Source organism: Sciurus carolinensis, chromosome 8 (assembly GCF_902686445.1).
Source record: "Sciurus carolinensis chromosome 8, mSciCar1.2, whole genome shotgun sequence".
Lineage (NCBI taxonomy): Eukaryota > Metazoa > Chordata > Mammalia > Rodentia > Sciuridae > Sciurus > Sciurus carolinensis.
Window position 1 is genome coordinate 29714190 of NC_062220.1, and position 25010 is coordinate 29739199.

Consider the following 25010-nt stretch of genomic DNA (forward strand, 5'->3'; position numbering starts at 1 on the left):
AATTCATTTTGTGAAGTATAAGACTATAAAAAGGTGAAAACCCAAACAAGTTCTAAACATTTAATTACAAAACTTGCAAGCACTTTACTGATTTCTCCTTGGATTTGTGCGAGTATTATGTATGGAGAGACTGTGATTATTCTGTATTTATAATTTTGTATTTTCAACTTAAAGTAACCATACCATAACATATCACTCACAGATAATGTCCCTCATAGGCAGCTCGGTGTATCGGGAGATGCCCTGCTCTGTTAGGCACATTTCCACTTCCTCCATACTCCAGCAGGAGAGCAATGCAGTCAGGATTACCGCCCCCGGCAGCCTCAAACAACACTGATGCCCCGTCATCCGCCAAAGCAAACACATCGCCACCTGGCAGTATAAAGCACATGGCCTACAGATGACTGGATGGTACTGTTAATATAATCCCCCTTTTTACTTATGGGGATTGAACTCAGGAGCATTCGACCTCTGAGCCACATCCTCAGCCCTATTTTGTATTTTACTTAGAGACAGGGTCTCACTGGGTTGCTTAGGGCCTTGCTAAGCTGCTGAGGCTGGCTTTGAACTAGTGATCCTCCTGCCTTAACCTCCTGAGCTGTTGGGATAACAGGCATGTGCCACAGCATCTGGCTAAGATAGTTCCCTTGAAGGGGTGGAGGGAAATTGTTGCTTTCCCTTCCGGTTAGATGAGCCTAGAATGAGTAAGTCTGACTACCTTAAGATATCATCAGATAAACAATGTGACATGTGAGCACCATCAGCACTGAGAAACAGTGTAAGGCAACAGTGCAGTGTTTGAACCTGGCTCTGATGCTTACTTTGGGAGTTGGGAAAACTTTACTTCTATGCACCTGCTCCTCTGCATCTGTAATCTGGAGTAATATAGTTTATATCATAGGGATTTTCTGATAATTAAATGAGGTTATATTAGGAGGCAAAAAATGTTTGTTATTTCCCCATAGAGAATCCTTTGGGGCTCATGTGGTTCCTGCCTTCATTTACCGATGAGGAAACTGAAGACCAGTCATTTAAGCAAGTAGGCAACGGTCTCACAAGGAGTAGCTGGCAAAAACCAGTTTAGCAATTAAGTTTCTTAACTCCTGGCTCTTTAGTTATAGAAAGCACTTTGAAGGCTTAAAGCAGGAGCAAGATCACAACCTGTTGTGGAGAAGTCGGGAAAGATTTAGGGAGGAAGTATCTTCAAAGACTGATTTTGATGGTGTTGGAGAGCATTCCAGGACCTGACCCAAACCCTGGCAGAGGGAATACTGCTAGTCTGTTTTGGTTGAAGTGCAGGACACAATATGGGAATAGTGAAGCATAGGCCTGGAAAAACCACTCAAGTTAATGGAGAGGAACCGAGTTGCGGTATATAACGTAGGTTCTCATGTGGACATTGGAACCCTGGAGATTGGTGAGGAAATGATTACACTGGTCCAGGGAAGATGTGGGGGGCCTGCCCAGGAAGGCAGATGGAGAGACAGACCCAACCTTTCAGTGCAAGTAAATTATTGTGTCAGGAAGTTGGAGAAAAGGAGGATTTCAGTTTAGAAGAAGGTGAGGGTGAGACCCTGGTGAGCCGTCTGTGTGAAAATCAGGCTCTCTATAGAGAGCAGTCAGGGCTGGCTTTGCAACATGTAAGGCTTAATTGAGTTGTGGAATCGGAGGTCTAGGTCTGAAAGTCTCATGCCCAGTGACATTCAAGGCGGGCAAGAGAAATTCCCTAGGACCGCAGAAGAGGAGAGTCAGAGAGTCAGGACAAAAACCAGTAAAGCACAATCCCTTTTCATGTACCTTTGTGGATTAGATGTTCTAACACATCACAGTGACCATATTCAGCTGCCACACCTAATGGTGTGACTCCAAATCCATCTCTCAGGTGGACATTGCCTCCATGGCTTAGTAGCAGAGCTATGATGTCTTTCCGGCCTTGCTTGGCTGCTTCGTGCATTGCTGACCATCGCTTGACACAGGGCTGATCAAGGCTGGTGTTGTGTTTTATCAGAGTAGACACCATGTCGTAGGAGCCCTGTCTTACAGCTTGAGAATCATTTTAAAAAGAACATCCAAGAGGAAGCATATTAACATGGATACTTGACATGGTATTAAACTAATTACCAATTTTAATAGCAAATAGATATTAGCTATTCCTTTTTCTGCTGCTAGGGGACCTTGTATTTCTCACACCCACATTTCTAATTGTAGAGTATGCAAGATGACAATTTTTTTTTCTTTATGTCTCAGAGGAGGATAGGAATTTCATGGGAAATGCATGTCACCAGGATAGGATGTTGTATGCAGTCTTTCAAACTTCAATTTCTTCAGTAACGAAATGGGAATAGCATTTGCTCTCAAATTGTATAAATTAAATAGTGTATTTGAAATGCTTAGTATAGTACTCAGTACATAATAGGAGCTTAATAAATTAATGTCACTATTATTTTATCACCCTGGGACTCTGGAGCTGCATTATGTTGATGATACATATCCAGTTTTCCCCATAGACACAGGTTTTCTTTTTTCCCACTCAAAGGGAACTTTTCATTCCTCTACTTTCCTTTTTGGGTACCAGGGGTTGATCCCAGAGGTGCTTAACCACTGAGCCACATCCTCAGCCCTCTTTATTTTGAGAGAGGGTCTTGCTGAATTGCGTAGGGCCTCACTAAGTTGCTAAGGCTGGCTTTGAACTTTCCATCCTCCTGCATCAGCCTCTCAAGTCACTGAGATTACGGGTGTGCACCCTATACTTTCAATGAAGGTTAACAATAGTGCTGTGTAAAATCTAGGTAGGTCAACTGTGCTAAACGGAAGTATGTGACAGTTAATGAAGTACAAGGGGGTCACTAAATTTGATGTCTCTCTGCTCTCTTGCTTGTCTCTAGTGTTTGAAAATACTCTGTTAAAAGAAGTTTTTTTCTCCCAGTCTTGGATTATTAAGAGGTTCTCTTTGTTATGGAAACACTTATGAAAGATGTCACACATCATATTCTTGTCAATAGATAAAACCTTGGTAAGAAACCAGTTAGTTACAGTCACTCCTTTTCATCCAGTTCATGCTAGTTGTGTGGCAGGCTCTGGGTGAGTCACAGGGACTGTCTAGAGGAGAAGCTTATGCTATCTTCTATTTGAAGAGACATTCAAAGTCTGGACCTTTGCTGGGAGAGGCAGGAGAAGCTGTGAGGCCACATAGAACATTCTGGGCAGGAAGGAGGCAGAACACAGAAAGAATCTAAGGCCAAAGGGAGGGAAATGGCTCTAAATTGCCTAACAGGAGGATGAAGATGAACTGTACCTACTACTTCCTTTGGAGGCAGGTTCCCGTTTTCCTCCTCTCACCGTCCAAAGTAGAATCTGTTGACAAATGCCTCTCTCTGAACTGCCCGTCTGCCTGTGGCAGCTCTAATTCTGGTGAATTACTTCACCCTGGTATTGCAGGGCAGACACCAAGCAAGCTAACCCGGCTACGGGGAATGTGTCCTCATTTATCTCCTTGCCCCTGTTGCAGTTTTTATGATTAAAAAAAAAAAAAGTATCAAAATAATCAACATCTTTCCTCATGTTTGTTTTGCTTTTTTTTCACTCAGAATATATATTGATTAGAGATTAGTCTTTCTTTGTGAAAATAACAGCATGCCTAGGCCATACTCGACTTAAATAATTTCTTAAATATCAAAACTTCATTTCTAATTTAATTTTTCAGTCTCTAAGAACATATTTTTCACAGAAATAGTAATACAAATAGAGGGGAAACCTCTAAGACATCCTTAACCAGTAAATAACTGGAAAAAATGAAAAACTCATAGGGCACAGTATTGGTGTAACATAACTAAGTCAAACAAAAATTGAAAAATTTCTAGTTTTATAAGTATATGTCATATATTTTTAATTCTTTAGAATTTAAAATTCTAAAACTTAAAATTCTTTAGTACTCTTTAGCATATCATCAGAAAAATTTTAAATGAATTTTCAAATTTTATTCTTTAATAGTAAATGCTTAATGAAAACCTAACTTAAGTTGGAGAATTTCGAGACTTAGATGAAGCATTTTGCACCCATTATAGGCACTTTTGAGCATTTATTTCCTTTTTATTTTAAATTTATCATTTTCTTCCCCCCTCCCTCCCCCTGGTTATTTGTGTTTTGCTCATGTAATTTAGTAAACAGCTACAAATGATTTTATAACTCAAAACATACAGAGAAGACTTTTCTGAGGGATCTGAACAAAGGCTGGAAGATTAAAATAGGAGATGATGATTTGAGAGAAAGAAACTGTTGGTAGTGAAATGAACTGATATGTAAATGGCGGAAGGTGATGGGGAACAGAGAACAGTGGACCTAAGACATAGTGCCAGTTACCTGAGCTTCCTCCCTACTCTGGGCTCCACTGGCCAGGGTAAGCTTGTGCCTATCCAACTGAGGAAAGGTGACACCAAATCCTAGGGTGTGGGCAGAGAGGGAGTCCAAGAGAAAAAACAAACCTTAATAAGTGTCAGATCATCACAAATCAGATATATACTACTCAGCAAGCACATGTGTCACATGACTGTGATGCATCAAAGGCTGACAGGGAAGAAAGGACCTAGAGGGATCAAAAGTAATTATTTTCATTTTCTGCTGTCTAAGGATATCCCATAAATAGAGACAAAAATGATGGCATGAGGCTAAGAATATGTAAAAAATGGAATTATACAGAAAACAGGAACAATACTTTTTTACCTCTTATCTCTCCTCTGCAAGTTAAAGGACTGTAAATGACAAATTTCAAAGCAGAACATAGATTCAAGAAGAAAACTGAGGAAGTGACAGGAATGATCCATTTTCCTATAGAACCTAAAAGACTTAACATGACTACACAGCAAAAGTCCTGGAGAAGGCAACCAAGAAAATCTTTTCTCCAGATGCATGGGTGATGGGAATGCATGTGCATACCACCTCTGGAATGTTTCTCCATTTCCTCCATGGAGAATTTTGTCCTTTCTTTGACAGCTTTGACATTTCCAAATGCTAATTCTAGTAATCAATTCTGATAATTCAGTGATAGAATACCTTTTGCACACTTTAGATATGGCTAGAGAATTAAAACAACATATGTAACTTTGAAATATATATATATACATGCTTACTGCTTTGTTGTAGGCCTTAAGCATTAAAGGCATGCTTAGATGAAACAAAAACAAAATAAATGAATGATAGATGCAACTGGTGGTTGTTCTTTAAGAAATGACTGAACTGTCAATGCCAAGTGCAGAATAATTGTTTGCAAAGTAAAGCAGTATGGAACTCTGAAGAATGTGCCTTTTATTTTCTTTCAGAAATCAAAGGCTCTCTATAGAAACAACATATTCTTGAATGTTACTGCAAATACTCCATGGTATGTGTTAGCCTTTAAAAAATAATACATATTGCGTTAATTCTGATGAAGCAACCCCACATGTGGCTATTTCATTTACTGTTTATAGAATTTTCTCAGGCAAAGAATTCTGATGTTTTCATGAAAAGCACCATGATATTGTGACAGGCTAATGAGCATGTGCCCTGGGACTACTGTTTGTTTCTCAGTACTCATGTTTGCCCTTTTCTTTTTAGCAATAAAAGCTCCAAGTGTTAGCAGGTCACAAGTGGTCCACGTAGAGATAAAGTATCCCAGGCTCCCTTACACCTTGGAGCCTATGTGACAAAAGCTGAACTAATGGGACAGGAATGAAACTATCAATGCCAAATTCCTCTTCTTAAGTTGAAAACGCTTTCCCAGGGCTACTTCTTTCCTCCTTCCTGCTGCCTGGGACATGGAGACATCTGCAGCAACTCTGGAAACCCTTGCAATGGTGGCAAAACCTCATGCCAATCTTAGGCTCCTCACCTCTTGTCGGGGTTTCCGAGACCCCCAGCCTTAGGCATGGTCAAGATGGCGCCTGACGCTGAGCCAAAAGCGGCCAGCTATACAGTAAACAACCAGCGAATTCCAATGATTGGCTAGTTAACGATGTGACTAGAGCATGCCCCCCTCGTGTACCTATCCTGTGCTTGCAGCTGTCCGCGTTTATCTCGTGTACTCTCCCCTGATTGGTTGAAGTGTATATAAGCCTGGTGGGTGGGAGAGTAGGGGGGAGAAGCTGAGGAAGAGGCAGAAGCGGCGGGGGCTGAAGAAGAGGAAGAAGCGGAAGAAGCGGCGAAGGCGGAGGCTGAAGCCAAGCTGGAAGCTGGGAGTACGCGGGAGCTGGAAGAAGCTGGGAGAAGGGAAGCTGGGAGTGCGCAGAAGCTAGGGGTAAGAGAAGCGTAGGAGAGGGACTGTGCACAATAAACTTCCAAAGCTTCAGACGTTTGTCGTGTCTCTCTCTGCGGCCAGAGGGGACGCGATAACCTCTGAAATGTGATGTGAGAAATAACTTTTTTTAAAGTCACTTTTGTTTGCTTGCTTGCCTCGTTGTGTCCTTTTTGTTTTTTGTAACAGAAGCTCTTGCCATACCATAACTATCATAATTAGGTAGTTTGATCTAATCTGAATTCGGAAAGGCTGAAAGCTTTGACCTAGGGCTGGAGTTAGTGAAGGAAAGGCAGATCAGAGTGATCCCATGCTGTGGTGACATTCTCCTTGGAGAGTTCGACATCCCTGGAGACTCAATTCAAAGAGTGTAGGTTCTTTGGAGTCTCTGCAGATTCATTGTTTTTTATTCCCCAAATTTACTTCGAATATATACCTGTATTATAGCATTTGCAACCTGAATTTTTCATTTAAATCAAAATTAGATCTCCTTTTAGACTCTGAGAGGAGGAAGATTAAGTTCACTCATTTTTATGCCCAGGCTGCTCAGCATAGCATCTGCCTAACACGATTTCTCTATACATTTTGTTGTATTGATGTTGCTGAATTCATGCCATCAAGTGAAAATATTATTTTAGTCTTATGACTTTTCTAAGTTTTCTATCAACAATACTGAGGTGTTCTTTTAAAATGTGACGATGTGCTCTGAGAAGGACCTGCGGCTACCTCGGTCTGTGACTTGAGTTGTTTTATCCTCTGCTCCCAGGTTCCTGGTACGTAATCTTAGAGTCCTCCCTCTCCCGCTTCTCTTCCCACTACACTTGGATAATTTCATAATGGCTTTCCTCGCCTAAGAATCTATCACATGTGAGGGGTTATATATCTATTTTCTCTGATTTTTAATTTAAAAAAAGAATTCTGCATGGTGCAGGTGGTATTTCCATTTTGCATATTAAGACACTGAGGCCCATGGTCACAAGCTCATGCAAGGATCTAAACCTGACCATGTCCGCTGCCAAAGCCCAGTTCTCACTCCATCGTCCTACCGTCTCTAAGAGGAAAAAAAAAAATGTTATCTCTGGTCATTCCTAGTTAATTTCACCTTGTTCTGCTTCCAGAAATAGACCTGCCAGTTCCTGTTGTTCAACAAGAAGCAGGATGCACAAGGCTGAGAAAAAGCTGATAAATGACACCTTCAGATAAGCCATTCTTTCTTTGTTGTGTGAACGCTGTGAATCCCCTTATAAGTGCCAAATTTTGCAACTGTTCAGTTTTTTTCTGATTATTCTTTTTTGGCACCAAGAATTGAACCCAGGGGCTCTTTACCACTGAGCTATGTCCCTGGTTCCATTTTATCTTTTTTACTTTGAGACAGTCTGCCTAAGTTGCTTAGATCCTTGCTAAATTGCCAAAGTTGACCTTGAACTTGTGAACCTCCTACCTCAGCCTCCTGAGCCGCTGAGATTACAAGTGTGTGATACCATGGCCTGATTAGTCTGATCATTTTGATGTGGACTTGATGTCTTTCTTTGTAATCTCTTCTCGACCTCTTTCTTCTGGCTACATTCTGCACATACAACCCTCTTTACAACTAGACCCTACCTACAGAGTTTTCCTTTTGGCTTGACACTTCCAGCCTCATTAAACTAATTCTGATCTTCTTGGTTAGTGGCACTCATTATTAGGTACTGAAGAATGTAGTCATCCTTCATAGCTGACCTCCTTGTGTGTTATGGTTTGGATAGGAGGTATCCACTAAAAGCTCCTGTGTTAATGCAGGAAGCGAAATATTCAGATTATGACAGCTGTAACCCAATTAGTGGATAAGTCTACTTGATGAATTAATAATTTGAAAGACTATGGTACTGGGTTATAACTGTAGGCAGGTAAGGCATGGAAGGAGGAAGCAAGTCTCCGGAGCTATATCCTTGAGGATTAAATTATGCCCCTGGTCCCTCTTCAGTCCTTCATAGCTACCGTGAGCTGAATAGTTCTCCTCTCTATGCTCTCTGCCAAGACGTTCTGCCTCACCTTAGGCCCTGAGCAATGGAGTCAGCTGTCCATGGTCTGCACCTCTGAGTTCATGAACCAAAATAAACTTTTCCTCCTCTAAGTTGTTCTTATCAGGTATTTTGGTCACAGCAACAGAAAGCTGACTAACATACAGTGGGACAGAAAAACAAAATCATCTGGCAGGTGAAATGGGGGTCAGAGGAGGAGTTCAGGAAATGGAAGGAATTGAAGTAATATAATTTTTGACAAGATATATTGATTTCTAATAAATACTTATTAAATATTTATTATTTGTTTCAAATTATGAAAGTTTAGAAAAAAAGTTATTTACCAATCAGAAGGGGCGTCTCTCCTTTATCATTTTTGGTGTTGGGCCACACTCCCTTTTCGAGTAAAGTCCTTACATTTTCCACCAAACCAGCTTTGATTGCCAAGGTCAAGGGTGTTTCTCCATCACAAGTCTTGAATTCCCAGAGTGTCTTATAGGATGCTGAGATATGAAAACATGATATAAAAAAATTAAAAATATTTACTTAAGGGATATCGCATAGATCAGAATGACCCATTGTTATGTACCCCAGATTGAACAAAGTCAATTGATGAGAAAGGGAAGACTGAAAGTATGATAAAAATTGACCAAACCATGATGAAGAAAATTAGATGCTCATGGACCTGCTAATCAAATTGACAGCTAGACAACCTACATCTATGTTTTGAGTTGCTTTTCAAAAAAAAAAAAAACAGTTGTAAATTCTCTTTTCTTAAAACATTGTAAAGCAACTCTCCAATCCTTCATTTTGTTATTTAAATTGCATCTGAATTTTTTTTTTTTTTTTTTTGTCAAATGAAGTGTGTAAATGTAGGAATGAAAATGGGGGCTGGGGTTGTGGCTCAGTGGTAGATCACTTGCTTAGCATGTGTGAGACACTGGGTTCGATCCTCAGCACCACATAAAAATAAATAAGTAAATAAAGGTATAGTGTCCATCTACAACTAAAAAAAATTTTTTAAATGCATTTGAATGAATGTATCATTGTGTCAGAATGTGTTGGAAAAGAAATTTTATCCTTAACATCATCTCTATGCATCTTGCTATTTCATTTTCTAGATGACTGGCTAGCTAGCTAATGATCAAGTATTTCTCAGAGTTTCCCAAACTAGCAAGCAACACTAAAAGTTAAAACATAAGGCACCCTTATGATGTTCTATAAATGTCAAAATGTGAAAAAATACCATTAGGACATATAAATTATTATTAATGTTTAACAATGGGTCGATTTATCGCAATGCTGTTAATGTTTGCATCATGAAAAAGTAATGTAAGAACAAATATTTTAAACACTACTTCTTGCAATATATAATAATAATCTTTTGAAACTTTTGATAGCTCAAGATATAAAATTAAAAACTGATATCTAAAAGAGAAAAGCTTTATATTTGAATCAATTAATTCACAATATATAAAAACCTTTATCTCTTGTAGGAAATGAAAACATCTTCCCACCAAACTATACCACTTTCTTAGATAATAGGATGGCAAGGTGAACCTCAAACATTATGAAATATGCTAATTTTTTGTACTCCTGGGGTTAGAATATGGGTAGTGATTCAAATAATCTCTTACTCTGTTATGTTCATTAGGAACAATTATAACTTCTACCTTTCTGCTCTAGTTGTCAAAAGGCTGTTAGGTCCTCTTACCGTCCAGAACAATCTCAAGTATTTGTTGAAAAGGTTGAACGACGGCTTCATGCAATGGAAACCATCCTTTCTCATCAGCTTCGTCCAGTGCATGTTTATATTTCACATACTCCTGGAGCTCAAGGATGTGACCTGAATGAAACATGGTCTGTTAACACATCCTGTCTTTGCAAGGTAGGATTTCCAATCCAACCCACTCCAGGTAATAAACCCATTTACCTTGTTTTATGGCCTCTACAAGTTTCCTGTTCTGATGACTGAGTGGGACAAATCTACCAGAGAAAGAAAAATAAGCCACATTTATACTAGTGATATCCTTCAAGGAATAAAATATTTAATTTATACCGAGTTCTTGTAGGTAATTGGAATAATCGAGATCTACAGGAAATGCACAAAACCGATTTTATCTTCTTCAAAAATGTAAATGCCTAGGAGTCAGATAGAGTATATTTATGATATCCAAACCTAAGAATGCTAGTGAAGATGGCAAAATACAAGATTGTGATGTTATCTCTGAGGTTACACTAAGCTATGAAAAGGGAGAAAACAATTGCTGTCAGATTTAGAAGGGCTGGTTTAAGGTCACAGCCTGGTTTTGTGATCCCGGAAAAATCCATAGTCTCTCTGGGTGTTGGTTTCTTCATCTGTGAAATGATGGGATTAGATAGAAAGACCACTAAGGCTTCTTCCAACTTTAGAAGCTCTATGCTTAATAGATGTTTGTTGCTTGAACATAAGAATTGCTAATAGACATTCAGTAGCTTATGGTCCACACTGCATGTTAGAGTCTTTAATCAACTAATCTATAACTAAAGACAGGCAGAGCATTTACTAACATACGCCCAATCACTGGTCATGAATTAAATCCTCGGGCAATTCTCTGATATATGTGTTTATTAAATGGAAAAAGGATTTTATAACAAACTTACTTAACTCTATTAAACAGAAATATCAGCTAACATTCTAGGATTGTGAATAACTTCTGGGGCATTCTCAAATTCTAAAGTATGTTAGAGACAATGGAAAAATTAAAAAGATAAGAAATTTAAATGTAATATGCCCATTTTTAAAATCTCAAAAGCAATAATTTCATATCACTGAACCTATTCAAATAGCACTACTAAATTTCAGAATACAAGAGTCTACATACAATTAATAGAATGTAAAACTAAACTAAACTTTATATTTGTCAGAAATTGTGGTGTTCAAGACAGAAATTTATCTGTGGTTTTTAACTCTGGAACTCCTACTTACACAATGCATCAATTTTTTATATATTTTAATTGGTTTACTCACAAAGTTTAGCTGAGACGCTAGCAGAGTGTGTTACAGAATATACAGATTGCTGTTTATCTGTATGTACATTGGTTGCATAAATTGTACACTCAAATTTGTTCAAACTACCCATTGTCCTTTCTGATTACAAATTAACTTCGAAAATAGGCAAACTTATCCAACCAAATTCAATTAGGGATTTCCCATCTAGGTAATTTCCATTTTCCACATGAGGTGGGGATTTCTGGAAGATGAGATTATTAAAGTCTGTAGACAGTGAACTCTGTAGAGGTATTAGATTCCCTGCCAGAAAAGAAGGATAAGTATTTTCCTATTGGAGGAGTTGGGAAATGGCATTCATTTTATCTTATATCAAAATGCCATAAAGAAATTTTGATGAGGATAGTTGAATAGAATTCTACCTTTCAGGATGAAATGCAGTCTGACTGGATTCAATGGATTCTTGAATACTGAGTTGAATATCATAACTTGTAAGATGATCTTCATCGGAGTCATTAGTATCCATATCTGGGTATAAAAAAGGGAAATATAAAAGGGTGAAATTCTCATTATAATTTGCAAATAATACAGAATATCAACTGTAATTAACACTAGCAAATGCAAAATGAAAAACTAAAATACATTCACCTTTCCCCACTTAACAAACACAAATACAGTTAATGTAATCCATATATATGAGGCCCATTTTATTAATTTAGAATATTCAAACTGTTGAAATCTTTATCACCTGCCTTTTAGGAGTCATTTTTAAACTTTGGACATTTTTAAACTTTTGACTTATCAGTAATGACTGCAATCAGGCTTATAAGGAATCTCTTTTTCCAAGTTTCTGATATACACTAATTTTGTGCAGTGTAAACTGATGGACCAAAATTAGCATATGTTACCAGCTTAGAAACAGTTTACACAGCACATTAGAAACTTAACTCAACCAGAGGAGAAATGGATCTTTGGCAATAATGGAGAATGGAGATCCTTTACATTCTCTACAAATCAGCAGTGGTGAGCTGTAAGTTCTCTTTGGTCTCAGAGCATCATTTGAACAGTTAAGATAAGGACCATTCTAACTCCATCCATACACCAGAGACCAGGCCTTCCTGTAGATTACCCATTTATTCCCCTGTATGGTTATAGATAAGTATTGATTACAAGCCACTGCTCATTGGACCATCTCCCCTGAGTGTAATTCACAAGAATTCAAATGATTCTTCATTGACTTATTTCTTCCAAATATCAAATTAGAAGGGTGAATTTCTCTTTTTACTATTGGATTAATTGCATCATCTTATTTAGAAAGCTTAGTAAATATAGAAACCAAAATCGTTCTGTAGCTATTTGATTGACCAATATGAAATCATATTTAATTAGTACTTTTCAAACCAAAATGTATTCTTTGTATGAAATTTTACATGATAATATGTCTTTTCAAGGGGAGAAAACTAAAACTGTGTTCTTCAAGCAATTGCCAAAATACCGATGATGTGTTCTTTACCTCTTCTCATTCTTCAAGGTTAGATAACCTTATACTCCAAGGGCAGTTCTCAATAAGCTGAGAGCCAAGGTCAGCTTGGCCTGCGGACAGATTGTACAGAGTAGCATCATGTGGATATGTTTGTTCACTCTTCTGTACCAGCGCCCTTGCTCCCACTTCAGAACAGAAGGGGTAGCATAGTGGTCATGTTGAGGAACTGCACCAGCCATGGCAGAGTGCTCCAGTAAACTTGCTTCCTCACCATGATTTCTCAGTCTTCTCAAGGTCAGTGTGTGCTCTAGCAAACTATGTGGATCTATCTTTGCCAAATAGATCCAAGTGGCATTTTACTTTTTTTTTTTTTTTAAATCAACTGTGGGTTCCTCCTGTCTCCTTTCCCTAGAGTATAACTATGTGAGAGCAGGGAATTGGTCTGCAACCTCAGTGCCTAGAGAAGCAACTTCCTATGCTTCATGGTCTCCACTTGTGTGCTGAAGGTATTAATTAATGAGTTAATAAAAGAACATGTCTGTGTCCTCTATTCTGTACCATTGATCCACCTTTCTATTTTGGTACCAATACCATGCCGTTTTTGTTACTATTGCTTTGTAGTAGAGTTGAAGATGTGGTATTGCGATACCCACTGCTTCACTCTTTCTGCCAAGGATTGCTTTAGCTATTCTGGGTTTTTTATTCTTCCAGATGAATTTCATAATTTCTTGCTTATTTCTGTAAGGTACATCATTGGTATTTTAATTGGAATTGCATTGAATCTGTATAGCACTTTGGTAAAAAAAAAAAAAAAAAAAAAAAAAAAAAAGAACATGGAAACATAATCCAAGTTCTACTTTGTTCTTACAAGTGATCATTTCTTTCAGATATGGAGCCACATTTCCAGCTAAACACATGAGATTGCTCACTCTGTGTGTGACTTCCTTTTCTCACTTCTGTGCCTTTGTGTCCCCCACACCCATGGCCACACTGTCTCAAGCCTGGCTCAAGATGGTCCTCCCAGGGAAGGTTTAGCTGGAATTCTCCATTTCTTCTCCAGCCTTCTTTATTTATGAATATCTCTTTTTTTTTTTTAAGTAACATTTTCTCAACATTTGGATTTAAACTCATTTTGTATTTGTTCTACAAGTTCTTCACATATTATGTTTCATAGTCTCACTTGGACCATTAGTCTCCAGAGGGGAAATATCTTTCTTTTTGCAGTGCTAGGGATCAAACCTGGGCCTTCCCTGTGCTAGGCAAGTGCTGTATCACTAAGCCACACCCCCAGTCTGCTTTCTTTGTCCTTTAACTCTTTCTTCTCTCTCTACTCCTAGTCAACCACAGCAAATGGCTTCTCCTGGTGGTCACTGAAACAAGTAGTTTGCCTCACTACTGGAAAACAAGCACCAAGTCCTTCAGATAGTATGATTAGATGAAAAAGTGAAACCTGTGGCATGCCTGTTGCCTTTCTCTGATAGTACTGTGGCCATAGGGAGGTTACATAGCTCTGAGATTAGTAATAGGACAAAGAGCCTTTCACCTATTTAAATCCTGAGCTTAAGTCTACCCTGACAGGAATGTGGGCTTTCTACAAGCAAAGACATGACAGGTTCCTTAGAGAACAGGGGTCTGTGAAATTTTCTTTTCCTTTTTTACTTTTTAAAACATTCTTTTGACTACCATTAAGAAGATTATTTATATTCTTAACTGTTTGGTATCTCTAGTGATGGCAAGAGAAAAATGATGAAAAACATATGGACCAATTTAAGTCTAATTCAGGTTTCTCCTGAAATGCTTTCCAGTATTGAAAGCTGGGGATGAAAAGAAGATCTGTGAGCACATGTACTAAGGTGCCAGGCTGTCCAGAGAGCATCATTGGAATGGCGTGGAGACATCCAGACACCTGAGAAAGGCAAGAAGGGAATCATTTACTAGTACACAAACTTAAAATGACTAAGGCTCAGTCCTCCCTGAAGGCAGCAAGTCAAGATTATTTAGGGAGTATTGGGAAAGACCAAATAATATTTTGACATCCTCTAAGATATATTTAAAGTCGGGGAAACAGGCGGTCAGAGTAGGAAAATTGTGAGGATCGGTAAGGAGGACGGACGTCAGGACCACTATCTGAGCTATGCTCCATCCACTGTTTGATGTGCGCCAGCTGTTTCCCAAAAGGGACAAAAGAATCCATTCTTATACATCTATACAAAAAAAGACAACAATTCAACCTGAACATGCACACCCAACAACTAAAATCTCAAGGACAGGTTACAAGCAGGTTAGTCAACTTCCCCTTCTGTGCCTTTAAAAGAAGGGATAGCAAGAGACCCTGGTGGCACTCTTGCCCCTCCCATGTTCTCCATGGGAACTTTCTTACACTTCTGAACCTTAACCTCCTCTTTAACAAATTTCTGCTTGCTTGCTTGCTTTTCAGTGGTTGCAATGTTCATTAGGTCTGTGGAACATGACGAACCCGATTTCTGCTGGTAACATTCACAAGTATCTCACTTCTAAATTCAGAGGAATGAACTCTTTCTTAATAATAATTTTCCACTTAATGCTCAATCTCGTTCTGGAGAAGTCCACTAGTGAGATTGTTTATTCTGTTTATTCTCTACAAGTAGCTGACATACAAGTAATTGGGGCAATCTTATTGTACAATTAACCTTTTCCTTTGAATCTTGTTGGGGGTCAGGAACACATCCATGAGAGCTATGGATTCTTTCTCTGGAGCGATGCATGCCCACTCAAAATTTTGTTTATGATTTTAGGGAACTCATGGACCTTCTGAAGCTCTTTCATGTACTCCTGGTTTAAAAAAGAGAATGAGAGACAGCTAAATTCAGAATTTCTTAAATGCTAAGTTCCCAATGTATTATTCAGGCATCAATAATTAGTCATTTATTTTACAGATGGGCTGACATAAATCCCAAACTTAGCTAATGGGAAAGGCAAAATTCAACAATCCCATACACTTTAGAATATGTCTGGTAAGAATGAAATGGTGATAAAAGTAAGAACTAAAAACTCTGAAGTACTGGCTTTGCTTCAAGACTGTGTGAAGCACTTTGCATATACTAGCTTATCTAAATCTTAACTCTGTGTTGTCAATTTTGTAACTCCTTGTAAATAAATGAAAAAATAGGCTTCAAGTGGTTAAAAGACCCACCCAGTGTTGCAGAGCTGATAAGCAGACTCTGAACAGAACAGGGAGAACCTTCACATCCAAGGTCTTTCAGAAGCTGCAGGAAAACATCCCCAGCCGGTTGCCTTTAAAAGAAAACACTTTGATCTGGTTCTTCACAGCCAGGTCTTGATGACAATAACTTCCAAAAATAAAAAATAGCTTCCAAACACATAAATCTTTTCCTTTGGCTCTGTGCAATAAGGTTTTGTGTTGCTAAGGTGGTCTGAGGTGTCCGAAGCTTGCTTTCATTCTGTACTTTTTGTTTTGGAGTCTAAACATCACTGTCCAAAAAAAACAGGATCAGCATGCCAGTTAGTGCCAACTGAAGTGGTCAGGAGGCTGGGACATGCCGCAAGGCATGATGCAGGAGTGGACGCGAGCACGAGACACCTTCCTGCATCAGATCCTCTGTAAACCACCTCCAGTCCCTCTGTGCTAAGGCCTGACTGTTAAGGTGGCAGATAAGTTTGTGACACTCTGAAGAGTGTTCCTTGAAACATGGTAGCTCCCACAGCAGAGAATCACTGCTCCCCTTTCTTCCTGAAAAAGGATAGATAAAGCTGTGTTCCTCATGCATTGCTTAACTGGCTTACTCCTGATTACAGACAAGTCTGTTACTCACCCAGCCTAAAGCTCTGGTTTGGGCAGAACAATATTGGAATTATCTCCATTAATCCATAACAGGGTTGGTCTTGAGAGTAGGCTGAGTGGACAGTTGCTTCCATGATGCAAGGCAGGACTCTGAGTCCGTAAATATCACACTGCCCCCAGCACCTGTCACATCAATGTCACTCTGTTACATCAGTGAGAGATTCTGTCCTTTAGGGCATATTGTTCCATCCAACTATCATTCCTTTTAAAATGCCAACGCCACCACACTGGCCCCCAGGGTAGAACAAGGATTTCTTGGAAGAGTTGTTGGGAGTGGCATGGCCTGGAAAGATGGCAGAAAGTCTGAGGCTGAGGTCTACTGTGAGGTGATAAGAGAGGCTAAGGAAAAAGTAATACACCCGGGAGCAGTGGCACATGCCTGTAATCCCAGAGGCTTAGGAGGCTGAGGCAGGAGGATCAGAAGTTCAAAGTCAGCCACAGCAATTTAGCGAGGCCCTCAGCAACACAGTGGGACCCTGTCTCTAAATAAAATACAAAAAAAGATTGGGGATGTGGCTCAGTGGTTAAATGCACTGGATTCCATCCCTGGCAGAAAGAAAGAAAGGAATGAAGGAAGGAAGAGAAAAGAAAGAAAAAAGCAATACAGTAAAATTTTGATTTTCTTCACAGTTTTATACATGTCCAACCCAAATCCAAACCCTAGGTTTCTGAAAGAAATGTAAGCATCTGTTGTGTGGAGTGCAGGACCTCAATTCACAGAGGATTTTTTTTTTACCTTGAAAACACAATGGTTCTTGACTGATGGGCTCATCTACTGGCGGTCCCACAGAGAATCATCAGAACTTTCCCTATCAGAGGAAGAGTAAGGGTTAAATGAGGACATTTTCATTTTTTTAATTAAGCAAATAGTTATTATATACTAAATAATGTCCAGTCCCATTTTATGCAATTTGATGATTTATACATGTAATTTTAAAGATACAGTAAAATATTATAGGAAAATTTTGTTATAACTTTAGTATCTGTTGAATGGCTACCCACTTAAATTTTTTAGAGTCCTGTAGCACAAAGTGACACATCAGCTTAATGATTTCATTTGGCTGATTTCAGCAAAAGAACCAGCTAGTCTGCAAGAGTTCTCAGAGGGAGGTATAACTCCCTGTCAGGATTGGGTTCTACCCCACAGTCACCATTAACTTTTGTTTACAAATAATAAGTTATAGCAATTCCCTCTCTGTGGCATTTGCCTTTTTCACTAAAGAAAAAGCCCACGGATAATGGGGACAACTAGGATCGGTTCAAACAGCATCTTACTTTAACAGAACAAATTTTCTGCTGACACATTTCTCTCTCTCTCTCTCTTTCTCTCTCTCTCTCTCTCTCTCACACACACACACACACACACACACAATACACATACATATGCATATAGAATCTTAGACCAGAAAACACATGCTACTTTTGTGCTACCTCATAGAAATGCAAGTTGATATTTCAGAAAAAGTTATAAAAAGGCAAAATGGACCAATGGGTCTCTAGATATCAAGTATGAGCCCTGCCATGTGATAAGCATTTAGGAAGTACTGGCTGGATGAATAATAATCAAAAGATCAAACATACACTGCTCTTAAAATTAGATTAACCATGTGCTTTCTCTTTAGGTCATACATACATTGTTTGCAAAACTCACTTTCAATTATGGGACCACACTGGTTAATGATTAATTTCTATGTAAATACACTAATGATAGAGCTGGTCATATTAGTTTTGCTTATCTCTAGCTTCATATTACAAAATTAGAAAATTTTACTTTCTGCTATTGATTTCCAAGTCAAATTCAGGTATGACAGAAACATAGGAAGATGCACATTAGCTTTTGAAAATCATACAACAGTATAGATGGAAGCTTTAGTTTCACAACCACATGGATTCCAGGGGAATATAAACTTAAGAATTAAAAAGGATAGGGCAAGGATGAGATGTGAAAGGCAGCCTATTAGCAGACGTGCCCTAATCACAAGCTAGCGTGATAGTGTTTTTAAAAAGTCCTGTTCTTTGTCTGTAATTCCACATTTAGAAATTTATTTTATCCAATTATCAGAGATGCAGGAAAAGATTTGTATGTGAGAATGTTTATCTCTGCTGTATTTAAATTGCCAAACCCTTAGAAAAAAATCTAAATACCTAATGATAGACAATGTGTACAAGACAGTATTGCATACACAAGTAATAGAATGATGCAGTTATTAAAATTAATATACATGAAGAGTATACTCTTAATTTCATGGGTAAAATGAATGATGCTCATTTATCCAGATAAGACCAACCACTTTTACTGAACTAAGATTGACTTGTTTTTCAACCTTTTTCAGGTAAAAGTAACTAAGATTGACATTTTTGAAAGCTGTATATATTAAAGTGTAAAACTTGATGATTAAATACATAAATATAGATATATGTATATTTATACTGTATGTGTGAAATATTTACAGCAAACTATTTAAAATATTCAACACCTCACATATTATTTTTAATACAACCATTACAAAAACAGTAAGGTAGTTCTTCAGAAATTTAAAAATAGAACAATTTATAATCCAGTAATCCCTCCTCTGGTTTTATTTCTAAAGGGACTAAAATTTGTACTCCTTGTCCATTATAACACTATTCACAATAACCAAGATGTGAAACAAATCTAAATGTCATTGACAGATAAATGGATAAAGACAATTTGCTATACCTTTACAATTTTGGAATATTAGTCAGTTTTAAAAAAGAAAATGCTGTTACTTTGTGATGGGCTGACAGATCTGACTCCATGAGAATTTTCTAGGCCAGACTCTAAGGGAAATGACTAAACAGACTCCATTTTGCTCTGAGACTCCATGTTATGTAGGAAATAAGCTTCTCCCATGGGAACACCCCACCTCTGTGCCCATCATCAGTTACTTGGTGTGACATGTTTAATAATATACAATGGCAACTCCTATGTAGCAAAGAATTGTTCTCCTTTGACCTCTATTACTCCTAAACAATGTACCATGTAAACAGTAATTGTGTGGATGTTAACAACCATTCTTTAGTTTGTACCTAGGTAAGGGTCATTTTGACCCACTTCCCCCTCTGTTGATGATCTCATGATGTTAATGTGTAATTTTGAATCATAGCAACAGACACCTATGATTAATGTGATTTTTGGTATAAAAACCCCTACAACCCTGTGGTTGGGGCTGTTCTCCCAACAGCCATTTTTTGGGGCATTATGTGAGACAGTCAGCTGGCCAGCTTAATAAAGACTCTCAAATTTGGACTTCTCAATGATGATCAGTCTGTTCTTAATTTGTGCCCCATAACAACTTGTGACAACAAAGATGAACCAGGAGAACAGTACGCTAAATAAAATTAGTCAACACAACAAGACAGATATTGCAAGATCTCATGGATATGTAAAATCTAAAAATGCTCAATTCATGGAGACAATTGATCTCCTAGAACAGAGTTGCCAAGGGCTGGGGAGAAGGAGTGTAGAGAGATGTTGGTCCAGGGTTACAAGTTTTAGTTATGCAGTGTGAGGAAATTCCGGTCATCTGTTGTACTTCAATGTGACTATCCTTAAAAATATTAAATATTGTATACTTGAAATATGCTAGCAGGGTAGATCTTAAATGTTTTCACCACCAAACATAAAAGGAAATTAAGATTGACTTTGTGAAGCCAAAATTCACAAGTCTTCTATAAAAACTGAGAACTGGCATGTGAAGGCCAGAAACCTCCGCAACCTTGAGGAGAGAGGAAATTGTCAACCAGGGGTGGGGGTAGGGAGGATCTCTTGGCTTGAGAGGAAGGAGAAATCTGAAAGACTGATGTCTGTACCTGAATCATTCAAGTGCAAGTTCATCAACCTAAGCGATCACATTGCTTGCATAAGACCAAAAGTATATTTTTTATTCATTCATTTTTATGTGGTGTTGAGGCTCAAACCCAGGGCCTCATGCATGCCAGGCAAGTGCTCTACCACTGAGTCACAACCCCAGCCCAAAAGTTTATTTTTCACTGATTAGTGAGTGGAAGCTTCCAAGGAGAGTGAGGCCAACTGCAGATAATAAAAAAGCTAATTTTGGTTGGTACGACTGAGTCATAGGGTGAGTAAAATTGCTTTGACTGCGTTAATTAGTTACAACAACAGTAAAAATTTAAGTATCTTTAGACCTTAAAAAGAATTATTCATATATATGCATATACATAGACATAACTTCTCTTTAAAAAATTTGTTCCTGAGTATGGTGCATTTTGTTGAACATAACAAAAGTTTCCATCTAATGCTCAAGTCAAATATTTTTCCATTAGAAACTCACTCAAACAATAATAAGTCATTGCATTTCTTAGTTTCTTATTTTGAAATCACATACAAGTATCCATTTCTTTCTGCTGGAGGCAAAAGGGGATAGGGAGTGAGCACAGTTCCAATCATGGTCTGCCCGCGTTAGCTGCCTGGTGTGCTGGGTCTGACATGTCACAGATAGTCAACTAACATTGCCAGCTGTTATTCTTCCTCTGGAATGGAGAAGTAGGATCCGAGGATGTATGGGGTAGTTTTAGTTCTATTCCAGCTCTTAATAACCCCTTGAAAACCTCTGATAGCCCCATGATTTTTTCTCCTTCCTTTTCCCTGAAGTCACCAAACTTCAGAGTTAAAAATCATCAGCCCTACCTACTGTCAATCCATTTACAAGTAATTGGCCAGTCTCAGCTTGAATCCAAAGTGCCAAGGAATTTATCTTTCTCCCCACACAATCCTTCATCTTTAGCCAGTTGGACAATTAGGGAAAACACTGAAACTGAATCCATATATTAAAATCAGTGTTTGATGGTCCTAGTTTCTTTCCCTGGGAACCACACTAAGACAGTGTTGTTTTTCTGGGACAGGAGAACCCCTTTAATAATCTCCCAGGAAGGTTGTCTGGTCTCCACTGAGCCTTCTCCTTCCAAGGCTCAGTGACTCTTTCTATGCCATAGTTTAAACTCTTTCACCATCTTGATTGCTTTCCTGTAAACACACTCATTTATCTAAAAGTGGCTCTGAACATCAATCCCTTAGTGCAGCACAACAGGTATGGTCAGATCAACACAGCATTAAGTGGGTATGATCACCTCTCTCCTCTTAGACACTCTACTCTGTTTGTTTTGCCCAGGTTTAGAATTTCGGAGGTATCACATCACACACTTAATTTGGACCCGTTTGCCCCCAGTTCTACAAGTTGTATCACGACCTACAATTCTTTTCTGTGCAATTCCATGCAAGACTCTATTTATTCCTATTACATTTCAACCTTTTAAAATTGAACCTTTACTCCCACTGCTAAGACTTAATAAGCATGCTTTATGTGTGCTTATGCTCATTGGCAATGATGAATGTACAACAGAAATTGGTGCAGGACAGAGGCCTCCAGGCTGACATTGATCCGTTATTTAGCACCCTTTGAGAAAAGCTGTTTATCCAGTTACAAATCCTCTTACAGACATCTCCTTCCAGCATTCACGTCTCCTATTTGATAAACCGACCATCATGGAGAGATACCGTCAGATACCTAGCTAAAATATGAATGCACAATATCTGCTCTCCTCCCTGCTCCACTCCTCAAAAAGACAAAGGAGCACAACTGACATACCAGTTTCTATTTTCCTAAGGATTTGCAAACCATTGTATTTTTCCATTCAAAAATATGTGCTTACCGTCTGCTAGGTTTCAGGTACAGTGCCAAGCACAGCTGCACAGGATCTATGCCCCCAGGGAGTCTGTTGCCTTTAAGCAATGTATTCTAGATTTTCCCCTCAAAACAATGCCAAGCTCTTCCCTCCCTTTCAAGCTTTAGCACAGAGTCAAGCACATGGTAGATCCTCAATGTATGTTTGCTAGAGTAAGTTTAATAATTATTACAAGTGACATCAATTGAGGCAGATATTATGTGTATAATGGATTTGGATCATGCCATTTGACTTTAAGGACACACTTCTCTCCCAGGTTGCAGATAAGGAAACTGAAGCACAGGTGGTTAGGCAGTTTGCCCTAGCACACTTTTGGGGGATGGTGGAGTTGTAAGCTATATACCAAGATATCAGACAATAGAAGTCACACACGCTAAGTCCCTACATTGTGGCTGATGACCCAGTGACTCAGATGGAATTAATAAAGAGTGGGTCTCATTTGGTAACCTAGAAATTTATAAAACTCAGAAAAAAAGTTTTCTAAAAGAATTTAAGCAAAGAACCCACAAATTCATCCAACTCTGGTGGAAAGATAAAAATTTTAGAGTAGTTTTGAAAATAAGGTATTCTTATAAAAACAACTAAGTATAAAATTATGATTATTTTATCATGGTAATTTAAATTCTCCAGCACAAAGCAGGGACAGGACTTCCTCATTCACATCATTGCTCTTTTACAGAAATCAAATGACTTTCGATGTAGATGATTCCTTAGAAGCTGTTCAATAAAGAATCAGATGAGTGATGGTATCAGGTAAATTTTAAGGCCCTTCCAGCTTCAAGACTCTGTATAATTTGCAGGAAGAACATATTCAATCCCATTAAGTTTGCATTTTTCCATCTTAAAGGATTGTTTTTTAATATGAACATCTATTTTTTGCAATAACTAATAAAAAAAAACCTTGACAGATTTGTTTTAATTATTTAGAAAAATTATTATTTTTTTTTCTCAGAAACTAGGTAAGACCCTCCTGGGATTCCTTATAATGTATGACACTTCCTATTAGCATATTCATGCTTGAGCTTTTTTCACGATACATTTTTTGTCATACTTAATAATTATACAGTTGAGTTGATATTCTATAAATAAATGAGACAAGTCTGGCTTTATTCTATAATTTAAAAGGCCCTAGGTAGACAAGCCTACAGGTTGTCAATTAGAAAGACAGTAGTGAACATCGGCCACAACCTGCATCTCCACCTGTTCTAAAGATTTCCAATACTGAACGACTCCATAAGCTAGTTGGCAAGGTACAGATTAAATATTTCATAATCTCACCTTTTGGAATGATCATCTTGTCATTCTTATCCAGGGACTTGCCTTCCTAAACCAGAGGAAATGCCCTGGAGCCAATGTGTTCCTCTGTGTATCTAAAATTAAGCATCCAGTTGGTGGTTAAATTAAGATCTGACCTTGTACAACTGAAACACAAGCGTTCCCTGGCACACGGTAAAGTATTACCCATGACTTCTCTAGACCCTCATCAAAAGAAACGCAAGCCCACAGAGGGCTAATAAGATTATCTGTGTCCTGATTGGTTCAAACAACTCCCCTGAAAAAAACAAATGATCAGCCAATTCAGCTGCAGGGAGGGTTTCTGCTGCAGGAACAAAACCAAGCCACTTGGAAAAAAAGCACATTTTAAAATTACTTATCTAAGACATAAATCTGTAATTTGTGTGTCCACAGACCCTAATTTGCTTTGGGCAAATTTTTACACCTGACATTTCTTATTCTTCATCTTTTAGACTCAGGTCAATTCTAATTAAATGCAGAGTTCATATAGTAACTTATTCTTTGATTTTCATTTAATGACTGCCAATCTAACACACGAATTGGGACAGGGCACTTAGTGACATCTATACTGACCCAGAGTTTTTTAGGTCAAGTTATACTCTAGCATGTATAGTCTAGAAAAAAGTAAGTAGTTTTTAAGGTCAAATTATAGCATGTATAGTATAGAGAAAAGTAAGCAGCAGATGTAAAGAAAGCAAAAAATTCAGGATTTTAATTTAGGAGGGTTCCTTTTGTTTTTGATGATGATGATGATTGATGATGATGATGATGATGATAAAGTCCTCTGTCTTACTAGTTTTCTAATGAAAATGATGAGCCTCAAGTTAGTTTTGACAGGGCTATCCTTGGGCTAACCCAGGCTACTCTCAGCATTCACAAGCCATCTAGCTTCTGTCCCTCTACCTCGCTAAAACAACTCTCCCTGAGGATCTCTGGCCTCCTAGTTTTGAGACTGACAGGTCCTCCTTTCTTCTCATTTTACAGGTCCTACATGGTAACTGCGGTCAAGGATCCAGCCCTTTCTCCTGCCTCAGTTGTCTCGGGATCCTGGGAGCATGATCTGCTTTTGTTTCTCTTCTCCTCTGTCCGGTCTTAGTATTTGATGTTAAAGAATAAATATACAGATCGTAGGCACTTTATGAACCTGATTTAAAATTTTGAAAAGCCATTAATGCGAAATGAAAGGTCCTGCTTCCTCTAACTGGGATAAAGAGGGTTCACTTTAGTCATCTTCAAAGCAAATTCCAAGAAATATTTCATGTTTATACCACTGAAAACTCTGTATTGAAAGTGTCAAGGATGGAGGTCAAAACATTGTACACATTTTCTAATTATTATCTAATTCTTCATAATTTTTCAATAAAATTTTTTCCTAAGAAGCACTACCAGTACAAAATGTTTTATACAAT

General features: G+C 38.3%; 1 protein-coding gene across 5 annotated transcripts in view; it reads right to left on the reverse strand.

Moving 5' to 3' along the window:
* Positions 1–23717, reverse strand: part of Asb15 (ankyrin repeat and SOCS box containing 15) — a 33433-nt gene extending 9716 nt beyond the window's left edge. For 3 of the 5 annotated variants that reach the window (XR_007109990.1, XR_007109991.1, XM_047562866.1), the window contains exons 1-9: positions 23584–23717; positions 17315–17387; positions 12768–12847; positions 11677–11782; positions 10199–10251; positions 9980–10111; positions 8610–8768; positions 1798–2043; positions 201–372 (exon numbers count right to left, since the gene is read on the reverse strand). Coding sequence is in view for 3 of the 5 variants with exons in the window: in XM_047562866.1 (XP_047418822.1) it covers positions 201–372; positions 1798–2043; positions 8610–8768; positions 9980–10111; positions 10199–10251; positions 11677–11782; positions 12768–12777 (878 nt within the window). In the remaining 2 variants the exon portion in view is untranslated. Of the gene's footprint in view, positions 1–200; positions 373–1797; positions 2044–8609; positions 8769–9979; positions 10112–10198; positions 10252–11676; positions 11783–12767; positions 12848–17314; positions 17388–23583 lie in introns of those variants that run through there. The other 2 variants (XM_047562867.1, XM_047562869.1) reach the window with 2 other exon arrangements.
* Between the last annotated feature and the right edge of the window lie 1293 nt (positions 23718–25010).